This window comes from Molothrus ater, chromosome 18 (assembly GCF_012460135.2).
Source record: "Molothrus ater isolate BHLD 08-10-18 breed brown headed cowbird chromosome 18, BPBGC_Mater_1.1, whole genome shotgun sequence".
Lineage (NCBI taxonomy): Eukaryota > Metazoa > Chordata > Aves > Passeriformes > Icteridae > Molothrus > Molothrus ater.
The window spans coordinates 2,040,741-2,055,340 of record NC_050495.2 but is presented as its reverse complement, the minus strand read 5'-3'; the positions used below and the strand labels follow the sequence as shown (position 1 = coordinate 2,055,340).

The window sequence follows — 14,600 nt, the reverse complement described above, 5'->3', positions numbered from 1 at the left end:
GCAGAGCCCCCTTCTGCCACATTTGGCTTATTTAGTTAAAAGTACCTGCCTGAGTGTTTATATTTAGTGTCTTCTATAGGAATACCAAGGATTATATGCTGGGGAAAAAATGCCTACTCCTCTGTGGCTAGACAGTAGGGATTTATTTTTCCAGGATGGGGGAGGAAAGAAACCAGGCACATGTAGTTGCACGTCTCTGACACAGAGCTGGCAGGCTGTACGGGCACATTATCCAGTGATAGCAGCTGCACCAACGATTCACATCGAGCTCAAACACCTTTTACCTGCTAAATATGATGCACTTGGTGATACCTGGAGAGTGGGCTTGGTTTTGGGGTTTTTTTTAAACAAATGTTGAACTTTTTTTGTACTTCTGTGTTCCTCAGCAGGATTCTCTTGTGGGAATTGTAAAGGGATCCTACAAAAATACATTAAACCTTTTACTATGCCCTAGGATTAGCTTTGCTGCAGCAGCTCCAAGGGTGTGTTTTTAACACTTCAGGCAGAAGTGTCCTTTAAAAATAACAAAATGAAGCACAGGAGATTCAAAGCTTCTGAAAAAACATGTGGTTTTTTTCTTTTCTTTTCCCCTTAAACATAATTGTTGCAATTCTCCTGAGCAGGTGGTAAAGTGTCTTCCCCAGTTACCAGATACTAACAAACTTAACAGCCTCTGGAACTGCTTGAAGGGAGGGAGAAAGAGCAAGCATAGGAGACAGGAGGTCTTATGCCTTGTTTGCCCCCCACCCACAAGCTGCAACTGCTGCCATTAAAAATCTCAGGGAAGATGGCACAAAGGGAAGGATCCAGAGTGCCCTGAAGCCAGCAGCTGTAATGGCTCTGGCTCACATCCAGGGAGAGGATTTTGTAGAAATCCACAGTCTCAGAGCTGCCACCCTGAGCACTGCCCTGTGCCCTCCCCTGGAGCAGCATGGCCACCTTAACCCAGCCCCAGGGAATCAAGATAAAACTGGGGAGGGTTATTTTTTAATTAAACATCAACAGCAGGCACAAAGCACATGCATGCCAAGCTCTGCTGCTGTGGGTTTGGGGTTGGGATCGGCAGCAGCTTTGCTGCTGACACACAAACAGAATCTGCCTCATCCTCTTCCTCCTGCCCAGCAAAAAGGGGACAGGAGGATGGGGAGGCTCCAGCACTGCCTTTGGTGCTCCAACATCCCAGACAGAATGTAGAGCTCACACAGCAAACCCTGCAGAGCTGAACAGCCCTGAAATCTGGCACTGAAGCACGGCTCGCTTCACCTGCAAACACTTCCATGCTGAAGGATCCTCAGCTTCTCTCAGCAAGCCCAGAAATCTCTCCTGGCACCTCTCAGGTTTCCTGGTCCCAGCCCTTCATGCAATCCCTGCCTGCCCACAGCTGCATGCCAGCATTTCAGGCTCTGCTGTAAAACCCACGAACAATAAGCAACTGTTGAGCTGGGCAGGTGCTAAAATATTCCAACACCCAAGGCCCTGCTCTACTGAGGCAATTAAAAATCAGATGTATTTATTTTCCCTTCTTCCCCTTATTAAGGCCATATTTCCAAGAAGCTGCTAATTGACAAAGGAGGGCTCCAAGACCTCTGCAGTTGTCAGGAACTCGACACAACTGCTGCACTCAGAAAAAACCCCAAGGATTCTGAAGATAAGAGCACCACTGAGCTTCACAAAGGCAGTTACTCACAGCAAGGCAGGGGCCACGCCAGGGAAAGCAGCTGCAATGTTATAAGGTGCTATTTTATTTCCATTTCCACATCCACTGGAACAGCTATTAACTTTATCCACTGGAATTTCCAGCCGCTCCCGAGATTACTTTGCCCAACACAACCCGCTCAGCCTGTCCTGGCTGCAAACACAAATGCTTTTGCTTGAAGCCTTCACACCTTTCACTCCTCACATCCACACCTGCAGCAAGCTCTTTACAACAGGCTTTTATACAGCACCGACGCTGCTGTCAGTGCAAAAAACGACTCTGCCTGAAAAACCCTCCTGTTACACCGAGTTTGGGGTTTGCTGCATTTTCCAAATATCTCCCATCCATCTGGTTTATTCCAGGGATTCCTACTTTGCTGAAGGGAAAGAGTGTTTTTAATTGCATGTGAGTTGTGCATAATTAAACGAAGCAAAGCAAATGCCAGCATTAATTATGAAGTGGGACAGGTTAGTCTTCACCTGAGTCCTTCACCACAAACACTGAACACTCAGAGAAGCAGAGCAGCCTGAGATGTGCTGACACACAAGGCTGGGTGCCCAGGGTTTGCCCAATTTCCAACCACCCCCACACATCTCTGCTCAGGGTAGCTGCAGGTCCAGAAGACCAAGATAACCCAAGAGGAGACCTTTGGTTTATTACTAACCCTCCCAGCTGCAGAGCTGCCTTACTCATCCACCGGGGCAGATCCCTCAGCACACTCTCAGAGGGTGGAAGGAAGGCAGGAGCAGATAAAATCCTACAGCAGTGCAGGGTACCTGCAGCTTGCCCCAGCAAGTGTACAACAAGATGGGCTGAAAACACAGGTTTTTGGGTAGATAGGTATCAAGGAATCAAAGAATCCTTAAGGCTGGAAAAGACATCTAAAATCTTTGAGTCCAGTCATTAAGCTGAGAGCTGGGGAGAGAGGATCAGATGAGATATCCTGAGCTGCCTTTGGTTCGGACTTGTAAGAGCAGTCCTGATGAGATCTTACCATGAGGGATCTTACCTGTACTTTCCTGAAGCCAAATCACTGGGAAATGGGCAAGCACAAACTTTTCAGGAGGCCAAAGACCCTCCCTCCCCAATAATCCACTGTCTGGCTCCTCAGAGCAGCACAGCCCTCCCCTGGCTCTTCTGACCTTCCCATTTCTCCCTTACCAAGGGGCCAAACAACAAAACCAGCCTGGCAAAATGATTCTCAGTGTCTCCTGGAACCAGAACCAAGACAAACCATGGCCTTGCTGAGGCTGTTTATTTCCTCCAGCTGAGATGGTTTGGTGGGAAATTGTCTACACAAAAAAAAGTTCCAAAAAAAAGTATCCAACCCCCACAGGTACAGGCAAACAACGAAATGCTTTTGAGAAACAGTAATATAGAAAACCACTGGTGTTGAAGTGAATTATTTATAGCCAATGCTAAGATTTGTCAGAGGTTTCAACAACCCCCTTACAGCTAATGAGAGCCAGAGTGTGAGACTGGGCAAATTGGGACCTGTTAAAGAGAGAAACTGGAGGCTTTGTTGGACCAAACCTGCCACCAGGCACCTACAGAAACATGTCCAGGACCAGCTGATATATTCCCTTTGTCATGTAGGTGGGGAGGCAGATAAACCACAGGACGAGCTGCATGTCTGGGCGGGAAGATGGAGCTGCTCCCACGCCCTCAGCAAAGTCTGCCAGCAGCAGGACTGAGTCTTCCCAAGGCAAAGGTGTGGGACAGCCTGGAGCAGGATGCTCAGCTCACCATGTGGCCCAGCTGAAGGACTCCCAGGTCCTCAGGAACTCTGACCAAGCACCCACGTGCACCCTCGGGATGCTCGGGCTGTGCATTCCCACACAAGGGCAGGGAGCAGTGGCTCAGCTGCCCTGCACAACCCCTCAGCCATCTCCTTCCAATCCAACTGCAATTTAGATAAGAGCAGATGCTTTATTTAAAACTTGCATATTGAAGATCCCCATACACAGAGCCTGAATTATTCATGGACAGGACCAGCAGAAGCTTTAACACAATAGCACTGCCTCATTCAAGAGGAAGAGAAGGAATATTTGTCTCTCTCCATAAGCTCCCCCACATGCTTTCTCCAGGCATCCAAAACTGCAGCCTGCCAGTAAAGCCCTCTAGGCAGTCCTGGGTGGCTGGAATATCCTGAACCAATGGCTCCAGAGACATCCCATGCCCTTGGCCATCCTCCATGTCCATCCATGGACATGCCAGGCAGCCCACACCAGAGCTTGCAAGGTAAGGCTTGTCCCCAAGTGCCTCCACACCAGCATCTGCCCTCTCCAGATGTTGTTTTCCTGTGTTCAATTATGGGGAAGAAAAATCTGCAGCTCCTGGTACATCATTTCCAGCGTGAGAGACACAGATAAACGGCTGGGGGGATTTCAGCCGCACCGCCGCTCACTCCTGAGAAAAGGATCACCTTTAAAAATGGAAACTTAATTAAAAACCATAAATAAAACCAAATTGGTCGTGCTGTTACCTTGGGAGCAGCTGGTGCCATTTGGCCCAGCACAGATGAGGACTGAGAGCTGTGTGTGATTTCCAGCACCACACACACTGCCCCAGCTTCCCAGCCCTCCCCGGGCTCCTGGGCCAGCAGGATTAATCCCAACAAGAGGCACAGTGATGCAGCCTGCTCTCCATGTGCCACACTGCACATGGCTACCTCAGATGGCTGCAGAAACACAGCAGCTGTTTAATGTATCCTAAATGTCACCCTGCAGATCCACACTGGGCAAGCTCTTCAGACTCCTTGTGCCTGTTAAGCAGAACGGCTCTGAAAGAGGAGCATGGTCTCCTGAACTGGGAAAATAATCTTCTATGAAAATAGTGACTCATTCTGGATAAAGGTGGAATACACTGTGTTAACACACAGACCATTTATTCCATTTATTTACAGCAACATTTTCTGCCAGAGAAGCAGAGAGAAGTATCCACCCCGGCATTCCTGCATTAATATGGAACCTTGCTCTAAAATCCTAACACATATGAAAAGTTAGAAAAATCCAGTTCCTTCATTTTTCAGATCCCTCACCCTCTGGCACCTGCCATTTAACACTCAACCCAGTTTTTCTCACTTCTTCTGAGGACCAAAATATATATAGAAGAAGGAAAAAAAGCCCTAATCCTTGTCACCTTGCCAGGACATTCCACTGCAAGTATTCATGGTACGACTTGTACCAACAGCAGATCCTGAAATACTTCTCTTCACTCCTGCAGACCAGTTGGCACAACTGAACAAGCTAAGGGGAAGTCTGCAGATCCTTCCAAGAAAAAGCCTGCTACCAAAAAAACCATCATGGAAAGCAGCACATCCCTGCAAAGACAGGCACAGCCAATTTTCCCTGCAGCAAGAGATTCAGAGTGGTTCAGGTTTTCCTTCCTTCTTCCAGCCAGAATTGCTGCACAGGGAGTTCAAATCTTTGCCCAGCCACCAAGGGGTGATGACAACATGGAGAAGGGCAGTCTGGAACTTCCCAACAAGCTTCTTGCTCAGGAAGCCCCAAAATGCAGGCCCATCTCAGCATTCCATTCCTTCCAGCAAGTTACCACTCCACACCTTTTTGCCAACAACTCTTGATTCATCCTTAACACATTGTGCCCATTGTGCTTCACCTCTTGTTTCCTTTCCACTGAATCACAACTAACCACCATCCCGGGTGCCCACAGCAAAACTGCAGCAGGAGAGACTGAAAATGTGCACAGCTCTAGGAAGACCATCCAAGCAAGCCCAAATGATTTCTGTGGGATTTTGAGCATCCCCAGGGTCAAGCCTCCAATACCACGTGTAAAGACAACCTGCAGAGGCTTTAGAGATCTGTCCAAAGGGAAGGTAAAGCCAAAATAGGGGATAACACCCCAAAAGCAGCACATGGAGTAAAGTGAATGCCTGCAGTTTCCAGGACAGGAAGGCAAAGAGCACTCACCAGGCAGGTGGGCTCAGAGGAACTGGGGCCCTGTGGCAGCTGCAGGCAGTGCCCTGGATGAGTGCAAGGCACGGTGGTGATGGCAGGGCAGGGATGTCCACCTGGGGATGCTCCCAGGGCTCAGTGCCCAGCACTGCCAGCCTGCCACATCCCACCTGCAGCAGACTTGCAAGCTGATATCCTTAAGGAGCAGAGCGATCCTGGAACCACAACCAAGAGCAGACAGGCTGCTTCCTCTGAGCAACGGGGGATTGGAAGGGCTCCCCTCTGCTGACACTGCTCCGAGGGGAGGATTGCCACGTGCCCACCATCCCTGAGTGCCAGCTGGGCTGTCAGGCAGGGAACCACAGCAAGGGCTTCCTTTCAGGCCCAGCACAGCCCTGTGCTTCCCTCCACTCACCCCTGTGCCGTGCTGGGGATGCTGTTTGCCTTGGGCTCCCTCCTCCCAGCCCCTCATGCCGAGAGCCAGCTGCCTCTGCTCGAAACCATCAATCCCAGCCCAGGAACAAAGCCAAGGCTCTGAGCCTGCCAAGGGGACTCAGCTGCAGCCACGGCTGCCATCACCACCCTCCCTCAGCCAGCCTCTGCTCTGCACCAGGAGGAGCCACAGCTATTTTTTGGGGAGGGCATCAATGACCAACCCAACCTGCTGCAGGGTCTTGGCCCTGGAACCCTCAGGGCAGTGACCACCACCCAAAGGGTTCCTCTTACAACACAGCAGGAACTGTGTTACAGCAGCTCCTCAGACCACCAGGGTGAACCAGCAAAGCCCCCAGAGAATGGATTTTTAAGTGTAGAGCTTAAAGATGCAGAGAAACAGCAGCTGGCTTTGAAAAACAGATTAAAGTCTCCCTAGCCCCAATGGTACCCAATCTGAATCACCTCAATAACTGATTACATTGGATTTAAAATTTCTTTACAATTTCTTCAAACATCCTCCCCTTTTTGCATCCCCAGATGTCCCCACAGATTTTCAATGTGTCTATGTCCCAGCATTCTGGCACAAGATGTCAACTGAACTGAAGCAGTATTTGTAGCTTTACTATGTAGTATAATTTTTGCAAAAGTACTATTTTTTGAATGTTAGGGGGAAAAGGGATTAAATGTAAATTATTAGAAGAGTTTCTTTTTACAGCATGCCAAAACATCACCATTCAGGTTGAAAATGAGGTACCATGGTAAGCATGTGGATGTGTAACATCCCCTGACAACTTTTATTAACATTTACCCACATTCATGTGATTGTCAACATAAAAATTACGTTTGGGATCTTTGAAACATTTGGAAGCCAAGGCAGATGCCTGGGTGACCACACCAGATCAGGCATGTAGTACAGCAGACACCAAGGTTTGCAGTTGGGCTTTTTTTTAGTGATACAGAAAAACCAAGATGCATTTTTTTAAACAGCATATTACTGGAGAGCAGAACTGCTTCTCCACTTTGCAAACCATCAGTAGTGTGAAAAACAAAAACAGGCAGGAGCATGTTGCTGGGTCCTCTTTACCCATCTCCCCCAAATTTAGCTAAATCTGACCCAATTCCAACTTAACCGTGTTACTCTGTGCTAAGAAATCAAAGCACTGAGAAATCAAAGCGAGCCAAGGCAGTGCAACATGCTGCAATAAATTATGGGTTATCAGAAGTGCCATGACCCCTCTGTACGTGCAGGTGCCACAAGAGTAACCCAGAAGGGCACATCCAGATGCAAAATGAACTTTGGAAGGCAATTTTGGCCTCCAAATTCTCACAGGTTTGTTTCTGCTGAGCACCAAGCTGAACCCAACCTAGTAGAAAAAGAGGATGCTGTCTGTATTTATTATGCATCCAGCACCCTGAGCTCTTACTCCTCTCCCCAAACAGTGATGATTTTAGAGAAAGAGATTCATCTCTGACTCTGCACTGGTTTTGTGCTTAGCCTAAGGAATAAGTATTAAAAGAATTGGTTTGTCTGTATCTACTGCAGCAAGGTTCTTATTTCACTTCCAGGCCAGTTTTTTTCCCCAAACCATACACATCAAATGCAGAAGAGAAACTATGAGAGAGAGCAGAGTTTTGCATTGAAACAGAGAGTGAGAGTGAGGTCCTTCAAACAAATCAGCTCCTGTGGTTAAAGCATGTACAGCATTCCCAGCCGCAGCACTTGCCTGACTTGCACCTAAAAACTCTGCCAGCCTCCCGTGAGGCCACGACAGGAAACAGGGACACAGAGAGAGGCACGAAGGGAGCAGAGAGGAAAAAAGCAGCCCAGAGAAAGTTGTGAGGGGAATGCAGAAAGAGAAACAAAAACAATGAAAGCAGGGAGGAAGAGCAGCAGCAGAGGAAGCGGAGATGGGGGAGGAAATGAGCTCTTCTCACTCCTTCCTGCAGCCTCGGGAGCCACAGACCAAACCCGACCACACGGCTTCACTTCCTATGCTGAAAAAGCCAACACAACCAGTCACAGCCACGTGAAGCTCCACAGAAACGAGGGGGTGTTTTTTTTGTTGTTTGTTGTTTTCAAGACTTCTTTACAACGCATGACAGTCCAAGGTAAGGAACCAGAAGGCAGAGGCGCCGCTTGATTAGCAGAAGGAATCCAAACTGGTGGTCAGTACCCAAAAGCAGCATCCCACTGCCCAGGTGGGTCCCTCCCAACCCTCCTGCTCCCAGCCCCAAGCCCTGCTGGGTGCAGGCAGGCAGGCTGTACCTTTCATTGCCCGGCTGGAACTCGGAGAGCAGGGACGGCCTCCGGCGCTGCGGCTGCATGATGGAGCCTGGCGGGAGGTGGGAAGCGAAATCCCTGGAATGATGCTGGTACTCCAACAGGGCCACGTCCTGCAGGAACAAAGAGCAGAGATCATCAGCCTGCTGCCAACTCTCAAGCAAACAGAACAACTCAAAAAACCCCATGTAGATGCTCCTCCTCTGAAGGGCCACAAAGCTCAGTGCTTTGCCCTCACCAGAAGGCTCTCCCAGTAACTCCCAGTCCCACAACTGGAATGGTGGCTCAGCCCTTTGTTCAATCCAGCCTTTTCCTGGGGCTGCAGGCAGGGAAAGGCTCCTGAGAAAGGACCCCAGCAAGCCCAGCCCAGCCACTGAGCACCCACACATGGATTTTTGGCATCCAAGCAATCCTGACGGCAATTGTCAATCCAAGAGTAAGAACAGGTAAGAACAAAATTAAGTCACAGGATACTTTCAGCTTCAATAGCCCACAAAGCAGCATGGAGAGAGAAGAAATAGGGGGGAAAAAGGACAGAAGAAAAATCACAAATGTTATCTTGAAAATGTTCCTTTAAACACAGCTCCCCTGGGCTGAGCTCAAGGGGTTTGAAAGGACAGTTTGCTACTTATTATGTGTACGTCCCTTTTGTTCCTTGACCCTTGGAGAGTACAGTACAGTATGTTCCTGATTTTAATTAAATAAGAAGCCCTCCTGCTCTGTGCCACAGACCGATTCCAGCAGCAGTATTTTAGGCAGCTACATTCAACTGCTATTTTTTATTTGCAGATAGATACTTGACCAGCAGACTAATCATCTAATTAACTAAGACCTTCAGCAATGGCATAGAAAACCCTGTCACAGAATAACCCTGGTAACACTGACACACATTTACCTTAGAAGAACCAATTCCACCTGAGAGTCTATTTTTGAACAGTTCTCAACTGGAACAAGAAAGAAGCTTTAACTTCCTCAAAAAGAAAAAAGGAATTTCAGGGTCTACAGAAAAAAAAATATTAATAAATAATAAATAAGACACCATATGCATGCAGCTGGTGTGGGAAGGGGGGTCTCAACCCCAACAACTGCAACAGGAATTATTTGATCTGATGTAGTGAAGATCAATATGACAGCAACGACCTGAGCCGGGAGATGCCCTCTCCCAAGCTGGAAGGGAAAAGAGCCTCACAGTAGAGATCATGCTGTCCCCCTGCAAGCTGTGGAGTTGGAGTCAAGGTCCAACATGTTTGACCATCAGAGAGTAAAATGAGAGTTTTTCTGGAAAGCCAGGAAGAAAATCAGAGATTATAAAGATTCAGCCTGGGAGAGCCAAGAAAAGCAGATCCCCTACCTCCCATCCAGCCTCTCTTGCACAAAAGCTGGAAAAGGCCAAATAACAGAGAGAAGGAAGGGGAATTGTGGTGTCCTATGGCCACCACTTCTCGTGCCTAGAAAGCTGTGCTGGTTTTTGGAACCAAGTTTATTTCTCCCCACTGTCAGGCAACAGAGTGGTGCTGCTCCTTCTCTGTTCTGACCAATGCTGTGAAACACCAGGAACAAGAGAGTTCTGCCAGCCCCCCAGCCCCAGCCTCTGGGCCAAGGGTGTCTGCAGACAGGTTCTTGTGACATTAACAAGGGCATGACTTGGACAGTGCCCACTCGTCCTCCCAGGGCTGTCCTGCTGTAAATCCAGGTGTGTGGGGAGGATGCAGCCCCAAAAGCTGCTTTTCCTCCAGCCCTGGAGTCCATCCATGCAGGATGCCAGGGACAGAACACGCCATCACTCCAACCACAGATGGGACAAACACAGACATCTGAAGTGAGGGAGCCCATCAGCTCCTCCAGCCCAGCCAAAGCAGAATCCCTGCCTACAAACAAGCTTCCCCACGTTCACACTTGTCCTGGTTTTAAATTAAAAATAAATATTTAAATAGAAGAGTGATGCAGCTCCTGACATCCACCTACAAAACAAACACATCGTGTCTGGGAAGGCACACCAACAGGCCCAAAAGCAGGACCATCACTTTCTGTGGGCGTATAAACAAGAATTACCCGTCTGGGAGGCTCAAAGGCTGTGCCCTTGAGAAAAAAAAAAAAAGGCTCTTGCATGCCCCAAGAACCATCTGTTTTTCCTTTTCCCCTGCCCACACTCAGCTGAGCTTTTGCCTCCTCTCACCCCACCAGAAAATGGCTGGTGGAGCTCAGAACCTGCTGGCATGGCCTGAAGTGACTCTGACCCGCTCTGCCTTCCTTACATCCCTGTTGGGTTTTACAAGGAGGAAACAACACCTAAAATTTAGTGAGGAGGATTAAAATTGACAAATTTCTGTGCCCTGTGATGAACTGTTAAGAGGCACCGTGGAAGCCCTGGAAGATGTAGGTGGATTAATTGCTCAGAGAGTTACTCCAGTAAATTGCACTGTGAGCCGTGACAGTGTTTTTCAAATGCAAACACCAGAAAGGTTGATGAGCTGCCTTCAAACTGCCTGGTGGACTTGGCAGTGCTGGGCTGATGGTTGGATTTGATGATTCTATGGGTATTTTCCAATCTAAATGATCCTATGACTCAGAAGCGGCTTCAATTTTCTCTAGCAGAGTTTTAAAGACAGCTGCTGGGAGGCTCCTTGCTGCCAGCACCACTGCACCTTCCTCACAGACACAGGAGCAGCACCCAGTGGGTGCCACCTGAATTCCCCACCACTGAATCACACAAATGTGGTGTAGCCCTCATGCTGACCTCAAATTTCTAACACCTGCTCATGGGCAACTCCAAGAAACCTGAAATAAAACAACTAAAGAACCCTGCAGCCCCAAACTACTGTTGCTTCTTTTCCTCTCCATTGTTTTGCTAGGTTTTGCTCAATTCTATTTTTTTGCTCCTCCTCTCCCTCTCTTTGCATCTCTTCCTGCCCTCTGCAAACCTTCCTCCCACCCCACAAATCTGCTGATCTACCAGAGTACCCTCTCCAGACCTTTCAAATCTCCAACTTTCTCCAGTAAGGACTTTCTTCCTTTTACATCAACTTTCCTGTTGCTCCTTGTGGTTCTGGTGCTCCCACATGGATGCACTTTGGGAAGCTGTGCAGATTTCATGAATTCAGTAAATGTCATGACAGAAATCAAGGAAGCAGAAAGACCATGGATAGTCAGGGACTCTGGCAAATCAGATTTGGGGGAGGAGGCCAGCACTGCCAAGGCCAGACAGACACCAAGAGTGCCACAGCACCACCACAAGCCACCCCAGCAGAGCAGGGCAGCACCAGGCAAACCTTTAGATAAATGAAATGCTAAAGACCCAAAAGTGGCCTCATTAAAACACTTCTTCATGCAGCAGACTGAAGAGGCACTTAGGCCCAGCCTAAGGGACCGAAAGCATCCTTTGCTGCCCACCAGGGAATTTGGACATGTCCCTGCTGCTCCTGTGTGGGGTGCTGGGAGGGAGAGCCAGGGAAAGCACCCTGAGTCTCAAGGCTTCTGTGCTATCCCTTGATTTGGCAGTGCTAAGAACACTATTTCCATCCCCTTCCTGGTAAATCCTCCTACCCCAAATAACCTGAGTCTACCAGGCTCATTTAGATTTGCTAATCAAACTTTCTAAAGCCAGGCTCCTGAACACAGCATTACAGAAAAGTTCTATGGCAACACACAGAGAAAGCCCAACAGAATGAAAAAGGAAGAAGCCACCCGCCCCCACCTTTTTAAATTATTTTAAAGCTTCCAGCCTGCTGCCTTACCTCCCATCAAGTCTCTAGCAAACTCTTCAGTGCTGTCCCCGACCTCAGGGTAACCCCACACTGAGCCAACAACTGCAGGCAGCCCTTCTGCCTCTCTCGCTTTCTGTTTTGGACACGTGCACTTGCTGGTGTGCTTCATTTCTCCTTCCCTGCCGGCAGCTGCTGGGTCCTGGCTGCCTGATCTCCAGCCAGGAGGATGAAGGGGAGGTCTGGGAGCACCCCCAGGCACTGACCCAGGCGCTAGAAACACCACACTGCAGCCAGCAGCACCTCTGACCCTGCACTCCCAGCTCCAGCACCGAGCACATCCACACAGACAGGGTGTGCACTGACTGCTCCATCCTGATAGCCTTCCCATGGCTCAAGAATCAGCCTCCGAGGAGAAGACCTCAGAGACAGGAGGCCTGCAGAAAGGAAGCCTGGAGCTGTCTTGCAACAGAAAGGCGAACGGCTCCTCCTCTCTTCCTCCCACCCGCAGAAAAACAAGCACAAACACCCAGTGTGGCTTCCTTGGGAAACAGCTCTGGAGCAAACCCATGGAGAAGACCCAGAGCACAGCGGGATGAGAACCTGCAGCCCAGCTCCAGCAGCCCAAAGCACGAGATCCGTCCTCGCCGCTTACCATGTCCTCAACCCGAGAAAGCAGCCGGGAGCTCCCTGCCAAGTTTCGGTGTAAGACAGCTTTGTTTCAAAACCACCGGGGCTTGTTTTGCCGTGAGGCTGAGGAGGAGCAGCCTGGGGTCAGCCACCACATCCGCCAGCTGGGCCGGCTCCCGGCGGAGCGCGGCACCGGCCCCGAATCGCGGCACCGGGCGCGGGCAGCGCCGCACCTGCTGAGCTCACCCCGTGACAGGGCACTGCCCCGCACTGTCCTCGTCACCTTCCACAGCCAGACAAACAGGCCTGGGCACTGCCACGCTCCTCGAGGAGCAAATGCCAGCTCCTCGCCACCTCCACCATGGATTGGGGCTGCTCCTTACAAGCTCACCCAGAGCTGCATTGCCAATAGTTTTTATTTTCTAACAATGTGCTGTTTCTGCTTAAATATTCAATGAGGCCAATTAATAACGGCGTGGCACAAACAATGCCAAAACATCCCTGTTTATTTCACTTCCCATGAAGGGGCCCTTATCTAATCTCACAAAGGATGCCTGGTCTGTCCCTGCTGCTCGTGAGCAGCTCGTGTGCCGCTCTGGGAACAGTTAACCACAGGGGAAGTGATGAGTGATGGCACAGGGCTGGTGCCCCCCAGATCGTGGCACTGGTGGCACGTAGAGCCACAGCTGGACACTTGACAGCTGCTGCTCTGGCATGGCCACGTGGCCCAGAGCAAGACCACAAAGTTTTGGACTGCAAAGCCACCACATCCCCTGGGGATGCATGGGGTTTGTTGAGATTCCTGCAGCCCCAGAATGACACAGCCAGCATGGAGCAGCACATCCCAGCCTGGAACATGCCAGGGCCTCAGATCATCCTGCAGTTAATCTGTGGGGTGCACAAAGCAGCACAGCCACCACTCTGGTGGCTTTGTCAGAGACAAGGGATGTCACCCAGCCCTGCTCTGCGCACCCTCAACTTGGGAAAAAGAAGTTCCCTAACATCTCTTTCTGCCAGCAGTGAGTGTGACCTATTTTAGCAATAAAAGGAAAAGTTCTCTGGTGCCTGGATACCTCCTGGCACTAGCAGCACAGCATTTGCTCATCAGACCGAGAAATGCACTTTTTAGCATTCGCCTGAAGAAAATAATTTTTCCCAAAGCCAATTCTCAAAGGTAAGAGGAAGGGGAAAGGTTTGGGAGAAACCAGGGTGGTAGCAGAGCTGTCACTGCATAAGGTCCAGGCACAGCTCGGGCTGTGAGGGGGCCAGTGTGGCATACAATCCACCACGCTCAGCCTCCCCAGCCCAGAGGAACCATCCCCTGCTGCTGAAAACCTCCTCTGAAGTGCAAAGGAGGTGATTATTGATCCAAAGAGGTTGTCCACAAGCACAATGCTGTCTGCCCAACTTCCTCCCCAAAACCCTGTGAGAAGCTCACTGCAGGTTTAAGAAAAAAATACCAACAACATAAAGTAAACAATAACTCCTCCACAATCAGCTCTCCTGCTGAAGATAAGGTCAGTAATAAAAACCTGGCTGAATACATGCATTTTTATCTTGCCTACAGGGATGCAACATGTGCTGAAAAGACAAAGGCCCTTATTGTTCCGAGACAGTCTCATTGCCATCCATCTCTCAGAAGCTGCTGACTTGGCCTTTTGTTTTAGGAGGTGACCACAGCGCGCGTGGTCCCTCGTTGGAAGGCACCGATTCCTGCTGCCATCCCTGCACCGGGGCCACGGCTACTGCCAGCACTGATGGCATCTGTACCAGCTGCACAGCACTGCACCCTTCTCCATGCCCTCTCCCACCTCTCCAGCAAAGCAGGGCTGGCAGCAGTGCCTGGCTGCCCTGTGTGAATGTGCCATTCATGGAGCAGTCACGTCTCGGTGAGGACAGCTCTCAGCTGTTGTGGCTTCCCGGTCATCTGACCGGGGCCG

The 14,600-nt window shown here is 49.8% G+C and overlaps 1 protein-coding gene across 10 annotated transcripts in view; it reads right to left on the bottom strand.

The window, feature by feature from the left end:
- NCOR2 (nuclear receptor corepressor 2) overlaps window positions 1–14,600 on the bottom strand; it is a 225,651-nt gene that overhangs the window by 133,892 nt on the left and 77,159 nt on the right. For all 10 annotated transcript variants that reach the window (XM_036392955.2, XM_036392958.2, XM_036392961.2 and 7 more), the window contains exon 3: window positions 8,315–8,442. In XM_036392955.2, the coding sequence (XP_036248848.1) occupies window positions 8,315–8,442 (128 nt within the window). The remainder of the gene's footprint in view (window positions 1–8,314; window positions 8,443–14,600) is intronic.